Source organism: Cladosporium halotolerans (assembly GCF_011745625.1).
Source record: "Cladosporium halotolerans strain TM138-S3 chromosome Unknown Sca17, whole genome shotgun sequence".
NCBI lineage: Eukaryota > Fungi > Ascomycota > Dothideomycetes > Cladosporiales > Cladosporiaceae > Cladosporium > Cladosporium halotolerans.
The window spans coordinates 1-15592 of NW_027191468.1; the positions used below are offsets into that span (position 1 = coordinate 1).

A 15592-nucleotide genomic window follows, 5' to 3' on the forward strand; every position below is an offset into this window, starting at 1 on the left:
CTCAACCCCCACAGGCCCCAACCCCCCCCCCCCCCCCCCAAACCTCCCCACCCAGCCCGCCGGCCTCGCATCCCCAAAACTCCACGCAACCGCCCACCTCACCGTCTTCCTGCCCCCCGCCAGATTCGCCACCGCGTAATTCCCCACCCCCTCCGCGCGCAGCGCCTCCACCACGCTCCGCAGGCTCGCCAGCCGCCCCAGCATGCAGCTGTACCACGCCACGCGCTCGCGCAGCCGCAGGCTCTCGGCCAGGATGCGCAGCGCGAAGCCCGCGTCGCCGCCGGCGCAGAGCATTTCGTTCGGCGCGCCGGAGCAGACTGCCGAGGGCGGGTGGGTTTTGGAGGCGGTTGCGCGCGCGTGGTCGGCGGCCGAGGCGTAGAAGGGGGGGTTGCAGACTGTGAAGGATAGGGGGAGGGTTTCTTCCGGGATGAGGGGGGAGGTGGGGGAAGGGGAGGCGTGGAGTTTTATGCGGGCGGAGAGGGCGTTGGCGGCGATGTTGCGCTGGGCGTGGTGCAGGGAGTGGGGGTCGATGTCGGTCGCGTGCATTGTTGTTGTTGCGGTGGAGGCGCAGGCGAGGAGGGCGTAGATTGCGGAGGCGCCGGTGCCGATGTCGAGGCCTTTGAGGGGGTGGGTTGGTTTGGTGGGCTTGAGGGTGGTGGTTGTTGAGGGGTCTGTGGTGGCGAGGAGGTCGTGCAGCCAGCGGATGTAGTTCCAGCGGACGGGGACTGGGGGGCAGAGACGGTCGGGAGGGAGCGTGAGGGTTAGGTTGAAGTCGCGCGCGAGGAGGGAGCGGGTGAGTTGTCTGTTGGTTGGAGGTTAGATTCTGGGGTTGTAGTTGTGGGCTTGTTGATCATTGTGGCTTACTGCAATGCTAAAGGATCTTGCCAGTCGATGCGGCCGTCGTTTGAGGCGAGTAGCGCGGCAAAGTCTTCATCTTGCGCGGCGAGCGCTTTGAAGTCGATGTCTTCTTTGTAGTATGGCCGCAGTGTTTGAGGTTGAGTCTCGGCCATGGTTTGTGGGTTGAATAAAGTTGATGGAGGGTGATGAAAGGTGATCAGTAGGATGTGGTACTTCGATGAGGTTGACGTGAGTGAAGAACTGCTCAAAATTCAAGAACACGCTAGCACGGAGAAAAGAAAAGCATTCACGTGAAACTCGTGAAGGAAGTGAAGACTTCAGGCATGATCGCGGCCGACATATGCTGTTTGACTAAACTCTGGGATTAGCCCCACCTTAACCCTAACCCTAATGTCTGACCTCACTTCCAACACGACTCGAGTCCTGACCTCGCAGGACGCAACTGAAGTTGGAACTTGATGCAGCTGCCGATTGCGGGTGGAAAGATATTCTCGCAATTATAGTCACCGTTTAAACGCATCGACGTTTCGTTTCTAAGCCGCAATCGCTGAGTTCCAACAGCGAGGTGCAAGGTCTCGACACCTTGGACAATTGCACTCGAGAACGAGTGCTTCACGCTCGAGCGCAGGTGCCTGCTCATGGAGACTCGAGAAGCTCTGACGACTTTTCTAGCAGAAGCTTGGAGAAAACAGCTCACAGACATGGAAGCACCCACTTTGCCCAAGTCAAATCGAGTCACGCCGTACTTGCAAGACATATCAAGAAAGTAACAAAAGTCGAGTCCCTAAAAGCGCGCACCTAATTTTGGCAGCACCCGGGCCAATTGGCTGATTGAGAAGTTCTTCCACTTCGCATGTCCAAATCTAAATTTTGAATTTCTCAAAACTCTGGGAAGCTTTCAAACTCTGGAAATCCCAGAAATCCAAAATCCAGGGGTCCCGGGATCCCAAGCCTTCCAGGTTCCACAAACGAAAGCTGCGCCCCAAGGTCCGCAGCTAGCCGCGGCGGTGATCAGACCAATTAAAAGGTTGCGATTTCCACAACATCAGGACTTTCGCAGCCAGCATTAGAAGAACACTGAGGAGAATGGGCACGTCGTCGAGCGGAGTATGAAAGTCAAGGTCAGACAGAACACTAGATGATAAGATGAATACTCCTGAACCGCCTGTTGCCCAGCCCAAGCTATATCACAAACTACAATAGATAAAGAAAAGAACCAACTTTCGAAATCGCCCCGATAGCGCCTCCCAAAGCGATCGATAGAGAAAAGACTTTCCAAAATAGATTCTACAAAAAACAATCCCTTCCTCACCCTCAGACCCCTCAAAGAATCTAAAGCTGCCCGCTCAAAATCGCCTCCGTAGCACTACCGATATACTGCCTCTTGCCATCCATCGGCACGCCGAAGCGCCTCTCCAGCTCCGCCTTGATGCTCTTCTTCGTGACCGTCATGAGATCCGCCGTGCGCAGGATCTCCCTGATCTCGGCCAGGATCGCGTCGTCGGACGGGAGATCCGCCGCAGCGACGCCGCCGCCGGCGCCGAAATCCATCTCCGAGCCGGAGTAGTTGCGCTGCGCGCCGCCGAAGGCGCCCTCGGAGGGCGCGAGGGACAGGCGCGAGCCGTTGTAGGGGATGGCGCCGGGGAGGCCGAGGGCGGAGGCGGAGCGGGAGGGCGGGCCGGGGTAGGCGTTGAGGTCGTAGACGGACGGGGTGGCGGCGCCCGGGTGGAAGGACTTGGTGGCGTAGGAGTAGCCGGAGACTTCGGAGCGGGTATCGTCGGCGCCGCGGGAGGTCTGGGCGTCCCAGAGCTCGGCCTGGTACTCCTCCCACTTCTTCTTGGGGATGGAGTCCGGGTCGAACTTGCCCTCGTCAGAGAGCAGGATCTGCTTGCCGTTGTCGCCGGTGACCATGCGGGTGTTGCCCCAGGAGAAGTCGTCCATGTGCCAGAAGGAGTAGAGGGGCAGGGCGCAGGAGAAGATGGGCGTGGCGACGATGTAGATGAGCATCCAGCCGATCATCTCCCACTTGCGGCGCACGATGAAGATGATCGCCTGCAAGCCGTAGATAGCGGCGAGCAGGATGAAGGTCGTGATCGGTACGGTCGAGGGGTTGCGAATCACCATGACGATGAGGTAGGCGATGTAGCCGACGATGACGGGCTGGACGACGGTGGAGAGGAGGTCGAGGAAGACGACGAAGCGCATGGAGAAACAGCAGAAACCGCAGAGTTGCTGCAGGGGGATGAGCTCCATCAGGTTGTGCACGGTACTGTTGATCCAGCGACGACGCTGAGACATGAACACCGCCCAGCTGTCGGGAGCGATAGTCCAGGCATGGGCGCGCATGATGTACTTGGTCTTGAACTTCGGGTGGTACTTGAGGAGAAGAGTCGTGAGATAACGATCTTCTCCGAGGTGGAGCAGGTTCTTCGTGTGCAGCGTGTCAACACGGACAACGGAGTAGTCCTCGACAATCTCGCGTGACACGAAGAGAGGCTTGCCAGAGTCTGCAGCGCGGATGCGGTACATCGAGAAACAACCGGGCAGACAAGTAACGGATCCGAAGAGGGATTCGAAGGCCTTTGTCAGGTTGTGCGAGATGTAGTATTCGTAGACCTGCATCATTGTGACGAACGACGATTTTGCATTGGTGAGCGCCGTTTCACCACAGCATGCAATAAGTCTGGTGTCGTGGAGGAAGGACGCAATGAAGCGCGTAGCGGAGTCGGGAGCCACGACCGTATCGGCGTCAATCTGCAGCAGGAACTCGTAAAAAGTCGGATTCACACCAATGACGTTGCGGATTTGGTGGTGAAGTTCGAGTTCGAGTGGAGTCATGGGGAGGTTGTAGTGCACGCGGTTGAGGAAGCGCATCAGAATCATCTGAGAGTCACGCTTACCACGGTTACCAGGCCTGAGAGTATTGGTTAGCTTGTGTTATACTTGATAGAAGCAGCGGCACTTACTTCGAAACCTCAGAAGGCTTTCCGACCTTGCTGACAACGATGAAGGGAACAATGTGACCCTGCACTTCATAGAGACCGGAGTAGACTTTGCCCATGTTGTGCTGCTTCTGACCCTCTCCGAGAGACTCGAAGCTGAGCGGTTCCGGATCCACGTTCTCCGGCACGCCCAGAATGTCGAGCACGATGCGAGGGGTCGGCCTGTCGTTGCCCTGTCCGATAATCATACCGTCACAGACGATGAACAGGAGTTTGCGCTTGTCGTCGTACCGCATGCGGGCGGCGGAGTCGATGGCACGACGAAGGGACTCCTCGTCTTCCGTGTACGCGGGAACAGTGCAGATCAAGAATTTGTCGAGGTTCTCAGGCATGTTCTTGCCGCCGAATTGGAGCGCCGCCAGGAACTTCGCGCAAATGACTGTGACGAGCAGAAGCGAGACTGCAAGCAGGATGTATGTTGCGAAGAGACACTGCGGCGAGTTACGCGTGTCGAGGTCGCCAACGTAGAAGAGGTTGTCCATGCAGGTCTGCATGCGGTTGCGGAGGCCGATATCCATGGGGAGAGCATCCCAGTATTGCGAGACGTCCTGACCAGAACGCTGCTGGAACAGGTCGACGACGTTCTTATCCATGAAGTTGGTATCGGGGTTGGTGTCAGGCCGGTTCGTGCCCTCGGGATACTTAGTCGTCCGGCCGCCAGCGACGTACTGAGTGAAATCGTAGATGCGGTTGTTGAGGATTGCAATCGAGCTGTCCTTTTCGCCGAGTGTTTTGACGTACTCGGCAGAGTAGCCCACATTTCCCTTGCGGTAGTTGCCCTGGAGGTAGATCATTTGCTCCTGGAACCAAGCAGGGCGAGAATCGTTAGTCCACCAACGGAAGTCGTGGTACTGTGCATTGGGATCAAGGTCGCTGAGAGCCGAGTTGCTGCCACTGTAGTTGGTGCTCTGGTAGGTCAGCTGCACCGCCGGGTCGATACCATCCTCACTGGTTCCCTGGCACATAGCAGAGACCTGGATGGGGAAGAGGTTGGTAGCATCCTTGCCAGCGTATTTCTTGAGAGACTTTTGCGGAATGATCTGCGGGTAATGGACAGGCATGAACTTGTCCAGGTCAAAGACGATACCACGAATTGCAGTGTAGGCCTTGTTGCCGTCCTCGCCATCGTTTGCCGAGAGCTCCTCAGGACTGTACACGTGCTGAGTAGGGCAGATCAGAGCCGGGAGACCAATCATGAAAAAGATGACGAAGGCGCAGAAAAACCAGATGATGATGTTGATGGCGAACTTCTCGCGCCACGCGACGCAGATGTCCTTACGAGGCATCCGACCAACCCAGCGGACCAGGATGTCCGGGACCCAAAATGTCAGAGCCCAGACGAACACCAGCCAGCGCTTCCTGCTATTGGACACGGGCAAGACTTCGACTTCTTGCTCTTTCACCTCGTTGCCCTTCTCTGCCATCTGAGAGCGAGTTTCCAAATTACGGAACATGTCGCCCTCGCGGAACGCAGAAGCACCGGCCTCGCTTTTGGCGTCCATGTCTCTGCTGCCGAAGTATCCAGCAGCCTTGTCATCATAGTAGTTGCCAGAGCCGGGTGTACCGAGCAGGGAGACCTTGGGATCACCAAAGCCGCGTTTGGTGCCAGCAGCACCTTCAGTCTCGCCGTAAGGTGTGTCGTCCGGGTATCTCGATGGAGCCTCGTCCAAGTCAGTGACGCGGGCGATTTGTCGCCAGCAGCGCTCGCTGAGGAAGACGCCGGTAGCGCCAACCCTAGCTTCATTGCTGGGCCAGCTCTTGTCGTCGACGATCATTTCGGCCTTCTCTTGCTCTGTGCCAACGACGCTCACTTCGCCCTCAGCATTGCCCAAGAACTCGCCAAACGGCATGAATATGTTGAAGTCCGCGTTGCGAAGTCTCTGGCTGATCTCTGCAATACCCAGAGTCTGGATCTGCGTCCTGACACACTTGCTGTCAAACTGGTTGGCGATGCGCCTGTCGTTCGGCTTCAGGCAGAACACAAAGTAGGGGTTTGTGTTGGGAGCCGAGAGGTACTTGGTGATGTTGTCAAGGGATGCAAGGAATTGTCCAGCGGATGCTTGACCTTGCTCCGCGCCAGGCTTGGTCCGCGAAACGCTTCGGTTGTTTTCATCGCTGCTCCTTTCACCTTCCTTGTGCGTGCCAAAACGCCCGGGGCCGCCTGCCTTTCGCCTTGCCATAGAAGGCATGCGAGAAGGCTTGGAGGCGACGGAGGCCTGGGTGACGGCATTGTTGTCCTTAGGGTGCACAACCTTGTTCAGAGCATCCTGGTGGAAAAGCTCGGCGACAAAAGACGAAGACGAGGAGTTTACGAGGTTCATCAGGTCGCCGCTGATGGCATCTCCGTTGGCCTCAATCAGTCCCTCAGCGGTGTAGTCAACCTCTCCAGCGAAATGACGAATAGTGAATCCTGCTGATGCGTTGGGCGTGGCGAAGTTGCTGCCAGGGATAGTGGTAGTGGCGCTGCCGACTTCGATAGCCGGGTTCTTGTCCTGGAAACGTCTGCGGATGGCGTCGAGGAACTGCTCATCAGTCTTGCCTCGCCTTGTCTGGTCATCAAGGATGCTGAGAAGACCGTTGCCAGGCTTCAGAAGACCCTTGACAGCATCGCCGTTGTCGAAGTAGCTGGTCGCAGGGACTTGCACCTCCTCTGTTTCAAGGAGATCAGCCTTGCGCTCGAAGAAGCTGTGCAGACAGAAGTTGTATAGCGACTCAGTAGCTGCGTTGTTGAGCAGTTGGTCTAGCGCGCTGTTTGTGGAAGCACCCTGAGCGAAGCCAGGGAAATCGACAATGGAAACGGTGTTGCCGACGGACTCCTCAGGCGCGCAGATCTTCTGGTTGACGCGCTCCATGATAAATGCCACCATCAAGCTGTACAGAGTTTGCGCAAGCTCGTCGGCGTTTTCACGGGCACCCTTGGGATCAAGCATCACTGTCACGCGCTCACGGTGCAGAATCTTGGTCTTGTAACCGAGTGAGGCCTCAAGGTCGTGCTCGCGCACACCCAAGAATGCAGCGACGACGTCAAGGACATCCTTGTTCTTTACCACTGTCACTTCTTCGCCACCTTCGTGGCCATAACCACCGCTCTCATCTGCAGCAGGTGTGGTGGACTGGGTTGTGTGGAACTCCAGCTGTCCAATGTGCAGAATTGCCGCAAGGACCTCGCAGATGTGAGCAATTTCGTCTCGCGGGAATTCCAATTTGCGCAGAGCAGTTTTGAAGTGCTGGAAGCCTTCCGAGTCGTTGACGCCAACCTTCAGCTGCGAAGGGTGTCCGAGGTATCTCCATCTCTTCTGACCGCCGGCGAGGGATGATCTGTTTCCTGTGCCAGATGTGATGCTCGTTCCGAGATCAAGACCGAGATGCTCCTTCTCGGCGGGCGAAGTGCCTGCAAGAAGATAGTAGAGAACGTGGAAGTTGCGCTCTCCGGGAGGAACTGTGGAAATTCTGCTGCGCTCTAGCCTGTGATCGAGAACTTTTCCGCCAATTAATGTAGGGTGTAGGGCGGCAGAAGTCTCGTATTGTAGTTCGAAAAACAATCCAGCTTTGGATGCAGTGGGTGTTGTGGTTGACTTGGTGGTAGTCAGAGTGTCGAAAACGAATGCGGCGAATGACAGCTTCTTCGACAGAGGTGTTGCTGAATATTCGAGGATTGCAGAAAGGAGGTGTGATCTCAAAGTCGTTTTACCGGCGCCGGTCTCGCCACTGCCAATCTGTTAGTATACCTCAGATGATATGCAAGGTGTCACGAGACTTTGTTGATTCGCAAATTCCCCGATCACCCAAAGCCTCCATCTCATCTTCCTGGCAGCATTTGGAGACTTACAGATAAACGGCAGCCTGGTTTTCCTGCCTGGTTCCAAGTCTAGTCCAGATCCTGCTGGCCAGCTCCTCCATCGAGCCCATTGCCGAGCCCTCTTTGGCACCATTGGGACCCCTCGTCGAAGAGGTGTAGGTGTTGATGGAGATGACCGCTTGGCTGGACAGGTTGGACACGGGCAGGTGTGCATGGTATCGGGATGCGATGTGACTCGTGAGACCGGTGTCGCTTTGGTTGTGTGCGGGCAGGGCGACGAGGTTCGCCTGCGAATGCGGAGTGGAGGCCATGGTTGATCGAGCCCGGCCTTTACGGCCTTGTGGTGTGCGAGGACAACAGGTCGATTATGTGTAGTGTATTGTATTGCAAATTGCTCTCGGTATTCGTCGGCTCGCTAGCCGGTGGGAGTGTAGAGTCGAAGGTGAATTACGGTGTGGGTGAGATGCTCAGTCCCGCGGCTCCTGAGGGCAGGAGTAATGGCAGGGTAAGCGGTATTGGCGGGACGGCGAGGTGTGCGCCCGGCTTGGGTCAGCAACGCGTACAACGAGTGTGGTAGAGAGTGAAGGCAGAAGAGGCGTTGGCGGCGGCGGAGACGGGTGGTGACAGCAGAACGCGGACAAGCAGTCGGCCGCGTGCTGGCGTGGGAAAGTCTCAGCGGCGTGTTGATGGCAGCAGCTCAGGCACAAGCATGGCACCCTTCGAGACGCCCACCGACTGCCTCCTGGCCCGCTAGTGGAGTGCTAGTGCCGCACCCGCGCACGTCCCGCCGCGATCAGGCCCGCGCGAGGCTATACTTGAACACGCTACGCCACTATGGATATACACAGTACGAGCACTTGCTCGCCCGCCCGCTCGCCTGCCGCGCTCGCCACCGCATGACGGCCACAATGCCATCGTCCGGCTCTGCGCTGCCGTCCCACGACATGCGAGCGTAGTGCAAACCTCCGCACGCTCGTCGGAACAGTACAACAGCACAGCACAGCAGCAACAGGCGGTCCGGCTGGCCTCTCCTCCTCCACCCGCCCCCAGATTCCCGGGATGGGATGGAATTGCTGGCGCGATCCTCACCAATTTCGCGAATCTTATTCCTCCGAGAGCGAAGACCCTCTTCCAGCGTCGCCCTCCGCCTACAGTACAGTAGTGCTAGCACAACTAGGTAGTGCACAACGCTCTAACGCTTCTCTTCGCTCGGCTCGTGGCTGCGCGACTCGTGTGCGTGCGTGCATACATACATACATACCGTGCATACATACCACCACGCTGATCTGATATTCCACCCGTCCCGTGCATCGCTCCCGCCGCCACCCTCCGGCAGGTCTGAGATTCTGTCGTATTCCGGCGGCCACACGCAGCCGAGCGCGGGCGTGCACACGACCTGATGCTGGCCCGTGACGCGTAATGGAGCAGCGGTGCGGCCGACCCCTCGTCATGCTCAGGCCGTCAGGGCAGCTTTTAGAAGCCGTTGGGACGCGGCGAGGCGCCCAGAAATAGACGCCTGCGAGAGGCCAGTGGCGAGTCGGCCATTAGCAGCGGCCCACACTGCCTGCTGCCCGCCGAAGCTTAGTCCAGACTGTGTGTGATGTTCTCACATCCTCATATTCTCTGATGCGAGACACGCGCGACACTCGCAGCACCCGCCCGTGGCCGTCGCTCTGCTCAGCTCGCGGTCGCCATTATTGTTGGTGCCGCGCGCCTCCTGTCGACTCGCCAAATAGCCTTCTGTCTCCCCGCCAGCCGTAGCTTATTAGAGCTGGCGAGCTGCATGAGGTACCGTACACCTTAACCTGCTGATCCGTGTTGTCCAAGAGACCAGGAAGCGTCCTGCAAGCCCCAAAAAAAGCCTCTCCCGCTGGATCGCCGTCCCCACTAGCCTCAAACGTGCCGGCGAGGGCTACGCGGGCGCTCGGACCACTCTCCCTCTACTGCTCGGTACACACGCTACTACCGGCTGCTTCTGTCTGCCAGTCTCGCCTTCGCAGTCGCTGCTCACACACAGTGCCACTGGCATCACACTCGCGATCAATCGCTTCATACATCCCACAGCCTCCCATCCGGTTGTCATTCGCTTGACTGGATCGGACACCGGCGCCCGGCCACCCATCGCTTGGCCACGCCTCCTTTCTGCTTACTCCAAACAATTCGACCCTTAATCGCACCTGCACACCCACGCCGCGCTGCGTCCTTCCTCTGAACGCACTCCATCACATACAGCCCTGCGAGGGCTCCTCGACCTTCCGCCATGGCGAGCAGGATGTCGCACTACTCGACTGGCTCCGGCTTACACAACAGCCGGACCAACACCATGCAGGCCTCGATGCAGTCCGCTCAGGTCTCCACCACCACCCTTCTGAACGCTTTGCACAATGCCTATTCGTCTGGCCAACCATATGCCCTGGAATCTAGCACGAGCTTGGTTGTCAACACCTGGGTATCAGCAAGCCAGACTGGCCCTGATGGAAGAGTTGGCGGGACTGTGGACGTCGAGCTGGCTCGTCGCTCGTGGGAACATGCACGGAGGCGAGCTGAAGATTCGGCCATCGTTTTGGGGTAGGCCACATTCAAACTCCTGCGATTACTTTCGTTCTTGCTGACATTGCCACAGATCACTGCACCGATCGACCCCGTCGCTTCTCGCACCTTTCGTTTCCGCTCTGCCTCTTTCCGTCCCGGGCACCTTTTACACCGCCCTTAATGCTCTGAAGCCTTTCCTCCACACCGCTACACCCTACAACCCTTCTCTTCCAAGGTATTCGGCTCTGTCGGCATCCTTCGCTCTCAACCTTACCGGCGAAATCACTGGTGCTTCCCTCAGCCTCTCCACTTCCGGCATTGACACCAACGCCGGTCTGCTCAACGTGCCGTCCGAGCAGGGCCACCGCGCGTTCGATGTATTCTACTACCTTTTGACAAGCGCATCTTCTGCCGAGCGCGAATTTTTGGGCCTCAAGGCTCCTCAAAAGTACACCCTTCTCCGCCGCAGCGACACATACGGTCCTCCGCTTTACCTGCCCACTGCCGATGATACCGCTTCCGCCGATGATTTCCGCGAGTCCTTGAAAGCTATTGGAATCAAGGGCGAATCATTGCGTAATCTGCTCTCAACTGTCGCCGCGCTTCTGAGACTCGGCGATGGCGTCGGATTTCTGGTGGACGAGGAAGAGCTCGAAGCTGTGTGCGAAGAAGTGTCTGGACTCCTGGACATTGACCCAGAGGTTCTCCTGAGAAAATGTGCTACTGAAGAGAGGGAAGTGTTGGTTGCGGCAATCTACGAGGCGCTCGTCGACTGGGTCATCGTGAAAGCGAACGAGGCCATCAAATATGAGATGCAGAGCGGAAGGGCCCTCGGATCCAGCAGTGGAAGCGATGTGGACGTACCCACGCCTCCCAGCAGCCACGATGACGGCGACAGCGTCAGCATCACTGTCATTGATGTCCCTAGCCAAGAGCTCGGCAAGGCGCTCAGCTTGAAGACAGTCTTCGACGACAGCACAGGCATCAACGCCGAGATGAGAGAAGACGGCGTGCCAAGCCTTCCTGCCGGCTCCTCCGTGATCCGCGAGATGAACCAGGCAGTCTCGAATCAATCGGCGGACCTGGAAATCAACGACACCCCGGCGGCAAGGGCTCGCGAGAACGAGCTTGACCGCCGCCAAGGAGCGCTCGAGAAGGTCGGCGCTGAGACAGAAGCCGACAGCTTCCTCCGACGCATCCTGTACCCTGTCGATGGAAGCGGTATTCTTCTCGGCAAAACCGGCCGTTTCAGCTTGCCCAACGTGCTCGCGAGCAGCAGGGCCTGGTTCCAGCTTTGCCTTCACCCAAGTGACGATTTGCCTGCATCTCTTGCCAACCGCTCGCCTCCGAATCTCTCTTGGTCCGCCGGCTCAGTGTCTGGCCAGATCCGTTTCTGGAGGCTGCCCGAGTGGGCGAACCATAGGAACAAGCAGCTTGACTTTACGGCCGATTTTGACATCGACGAGTTCGTAGACCGCTACAGCAGACTGGGCTGCCAAGCCGGTCGCGATGGCGTTGAAAGCTGGATCATGGAACGAGGCTGGAGCAACGGCGAGGTTGTCATTGGCAACGAGCGTGTCTGGATTCGCGAATCAGCCTGGTGGGAAGCTGAGTGCATGCTGGACATGAAGCCCGATGACGCTGTTGCAGGCGGCATGATGGGCGGAATGATGGACAACGGCTACTCCGTTCAGACGCCCGCTCCACTTGAAAATCCCTTCTATGGTGGCTCCCAATACGGCGAGTCGCGAGACAACCTCGTCAGCAGGGCTCCCAGCCTTGCAGCGCCCAGCCGTCTTGGAGCGGCTTCAATGGCTCCGACTGCCATGAGGAACGCCAGCGGCGGTGACTACGGTCTTGGTCACAAGGGTGACGACAAGCATCAAGATGTCACCTATTACGGCGAGCTCGATGGTGATCTCGCTGACGGCAAGCACGTGGTCGAAGAGCCTGTGACCTTCAGCCGCCGCGCCTGGGTGGCCTTCGCATACGCCTTGACTTTCTGGATCCCTGCATTCGTGTTGAAGTACGTTGGACGTATGAAGCGGCCCGACGTGCGCCTGGCGTGGCGTGAGAAGGTCGCTCTCATGTTCCTGATCGCGTTGATGAACGGCATTGTCATCTTCTACATCATTTTCTTCGGTAAACTTCTCTGCCCCAACTCCGACAAAGCCTGGAACCAGAAGGAAGTCGGCTACCACCAGGGTGACAACGATTGGTACGTCTCCTGGAAGGGCGGCGTCTACGATTTGACCAAATTCTGGAAACTACAGCATTCGGATACTGCTATTGAGACCACCGAAGAAATGATGGAGCCCTTCGCTGGTGCGAATGTTGACAACATCTTCCCTGTCCCTCTCTACCAAGCTTGCCAAGGCTTTGGGGTAACCGACGGTATCACGTTGACTGCTAACAACACTCCGACCAACCCGCTTGCTATCCACAAGTCAGGACCGAGGGCCCAGACCGACCCAAACACGAAGCTGAACAATGCGAACTGGTATCAGGACAACCTCGTCCCTCGGATGAAGGAATACTACAAGGGTGATCTGGTGGTCAAGAAGAAGAACGTCAAGAGCGAAGGTCAAGACGAGGATCACAAGTGGTTCATTCTTGACGACGTGATTTACGACTTGACGGACTACTTCCACACGATCGATCTCATGGACAACTACCCGGGCTATGATTTCCTGCCCGAGACCGTGACAGATTTGATCAACGAGAACCCTGGTCTGGACATCTCGAAGGACTTCAACGCACTGAGCAACATCACCATGCGTGAGAACGCCAGGAATTGCTTCAAGAATGCTTTCAAGGCCGGCATTCCTGACTTCCGCGACTCCGCAAAATGCCAGGTCAACAACTACATTCTTCTCGCGTTCACGATCATTCTGTGTACGGTCATCGTCATGAAGTTCCTTGCTGCCCTCCAACTTGGTTCCAAGAACCGGCCTGCTGCACAGGACAAATTCGTCATCTGCCAAGTTCCTGCTTACACCGAGGGTGAAGACTCGCTCCGAAAGGGTCTCGATTCGCTGACTGCTCTGGCCTACGATAACAAGAGAAAGCTGATTTGCGTCATTTGCGATGGTATGATCGTCGGTGGTGGCAACGATAGACCCACTCCCAAGATTGTCCTCGACGTGCTTGGTGTCGACCCCAAGATCGACCCGCCTGCCCTCCCCTTCAAATCCGTCGGCAACGGCAGCGAGCAACTCAACTACGGCAAAGTCTACTCCGGTTTGTACGAGTACGAGGGCAACGTCGTGCCGTACCTCGTCGTGGTCAAGGTGGGCAAGGAGTCCGAGCAGACCAAGTCCAAGCCCGGCAACCGCGGCAAGCGTGACAGTCAGATCCTCCTCATGAACTTCCTGAACCGCGTCCACCACCGCTCTCCCATGAGTCCGTTGGAGTTGGAGATGTTCCACCAGATCAACAACATCATTGGCGTTGACCCGGAGCTCTACGAATACCTGTTCATGGTCGACGCCGACACCAAGGTCAAGGAAGATTCGCTCAACCGACTTGTTGCCGCTTGTGCCAACGACGCGAAGATCGCCGGTATTTGTGGTGAGACCTCTCTTGAGAACGAGGACAAGAGTTGGTGGACCATGATGCAGGTCTACGAATACTACATCTCCCACAACTTGGCTAAGGCTTTCGAGAGCTTGTTCGGCAGTGTCACTTGTTTGCCCGGATGGTGAGTGCGAACCACGTCAGACGTTCCCTATTCATACTGACCGATTTCACAGTTTCTGTATGTACAGACTCCGAACGGCGGACAAGGGACGACCTCTCATTATCTCCGACAAGATGATTAACGATTATGCTATCAACAACCTGGACACCCTGCACAAGAAGAACCTGCTGTCTCTCGGTGAGGATCGTTACCTCACCACTTTAATGCTTAAGCACTTCCCCACGACGACCTATAAGTTCGTCGCCGATGCATACGCGCTCACAGAAGCACCGGATGAGTGGAGTGTCTTGCTCTCCCAAAGGCGTCGCTGGATCAACTCGACAATTCACAACTTGGCTGAGCTGGTCTGGATCAAGGATCTCTGTGGCTTCTGTTGCTTTAGTATGCGCTTCGTTGTCTTCATCGATCTGATGGGTACCATCATCCTGCCGGCTACCTGCGCTTACCTTGGATACCTGATCTACCGCGTTGCCTCCGGAAAAGGCCAGTTCCCGTTGATCTCGATCATCATGATTGCAGGTGTCTACGGTCTGCAGGCGGTCATTTTCATCATCAAGAGACAGTGGCAGCACATTGGATGGATGATTATCTACATCATCGCGTATCCGATCTACTCCTTCGTCCTCCCGGTCTATTCATTCTGGAAGCAGGACGACTTCTCTTGGGGCAACACTCGTGTTGTCATTGGCGAGAAGGGCAACAAGCAGATAGTCGCTGTCGATGACGAAGGCTTCGACCCGCGCTCCATCCCTCTCCAGCGCTGGGACGACTACGCCCTGGCCAACAATCTGCCCGGCCGCCGCGGCATGCCGATGGAGAAGGGCGACGCAATGTACAACGACCAGCCGTACGGCGCCGCCGGCTACGAGATGGACGACATCCACTCCGTCTACTCCTCCGCGAAGCCCGCCTCGACCATCCTCACCGGCTTCCCGCAGCAGCAATTCTACCGCCCACCGACCCAGTCCCCCGGGCCCTACAACGCCCTCAACCGCCAGAGCACCTACTCCCGCTACACCGACAACCCCATGGCCGAGCAGCACCAGCGCCTCATGTCCACCGGCAACCTCAGCGACGTCTACCGCCTGCAGTCCCAGGACAACCTGACCGCCATGGGCGGCCCGTCGCCCCCAATGCAGCAGCAGCAGTTCGGCGGGCAGCGCTCGCTCTCGCCGTACGCGCACTCGCGCCCGGCCTCCACCAACAACCTCGCGGGCTTCCAGTCGCAGGGCCCCAGCAACGAGACCATCGCGCACGCCATCCGCGAGTGTCTGGCCGAGGTCGACCTCGACACCGTCACGAAGAAGCAGCTGAAGGCGCTCGCGGAGCAGAAGCTGCAGTGCCAGCTTGCGGGCGACCGCAGGGCGTTTTTGGACAGCCAGATTGATCTCGAGTTGGCGAATATGTAATTTGGTGGAGCGTGGCGGTCTTTTCGTACGATTGATTAATCGAGATGCGTCTCGCGATTCTGTCTTTTGGTGTAATGGTTGCGATGGGGGATGGAGGGTTGGGATAAGGGGAGGGGAGGCGAAGTCTCTTGTATAAAAAAGCTACTACTATCACGGAGTTACTTTTGGATCGAGCGGTGTTTTGATGGATTGGTTTTTAGTTTTTCCATAGCTAGCGATTTTTCAAAGCAAGAACGACTTGAACTAGAGCAGTATTCGTCTAGCATCCCAATTTCCTCTCGCAAACCACTCC

At 57.2% G+C, this 15592-nt stretch overlaps 3 protein-coding genes across 3 annotated transcripts; 1 reads left to right on the forward strand and 2 right to left on the reverse strand.

The window, feature by feature from the left end:
- On the reverse strand, nucleotides 1-1173 carry WHR41_04934 (uncharacterized protein; the record flags this gene model as incomplete). The annotated part of the gene is made up of 2 exons (XM_069373540.1): nucleotides 865-1173; nucleotides 1-802 (listed from the first exon to the last, which is right to left on the reverse strand). Coding segments are annotated over exons 1-2 (948 nt in total), but the record flags the coding sequence as incomplete, so codon positions are not given.
- A 1017-nt stretch (nucleotides 1174-2190) lies between these two features.
- WHR41_04935 (uncharacterized protein) lies at nucleotides 2191-8337 on the reverse strand (the record flags this gene model as incomplete). Its single annotated transcript, XM_069373541.1, has 3 exons — nucleotides 7690-8337; nucleotides 3825-7568; nucleotides 2191-3772 (listed from the first exon to the last, which is right to left on the reverse strand). The coding sequence occupies exons 1-3, from the start codon at nucleotides 7968-7970 to the stop codon at nucleotides 2191-2193; spliced, it is 5607 nt and encodes a 1868-aa protein (XP_069229003.1). The 5' UTR covers nucleotides 7971-8337.
- Nucleotides 8338-9655: 1318 nt separating this feature from the next.
- Nucleotides 9656-15585, forward strand: WHR41_04936 (uncharacterized protein). Its single transcript, XM_069373542.1, has 3 exons — nucleotides 9656-10227; nucleotides 10283-13891; nucleotides 13944-15585. The coding sequence occupies exons 1-3, from the start codon at nucleotides 9920-9922 to the stop codon at nucleotides 15298-15300; spliced, it is 5274 nt and encodes a 1757-aa protein (XP_069229000.1). The 5' UTR covers nucleotides 9656-9919; the 3' UTR covers nucleotides 15301-15585.
- The last annotated feature ends 7 nt before the right edge of the window (nucleotides 15586-15592 follow it).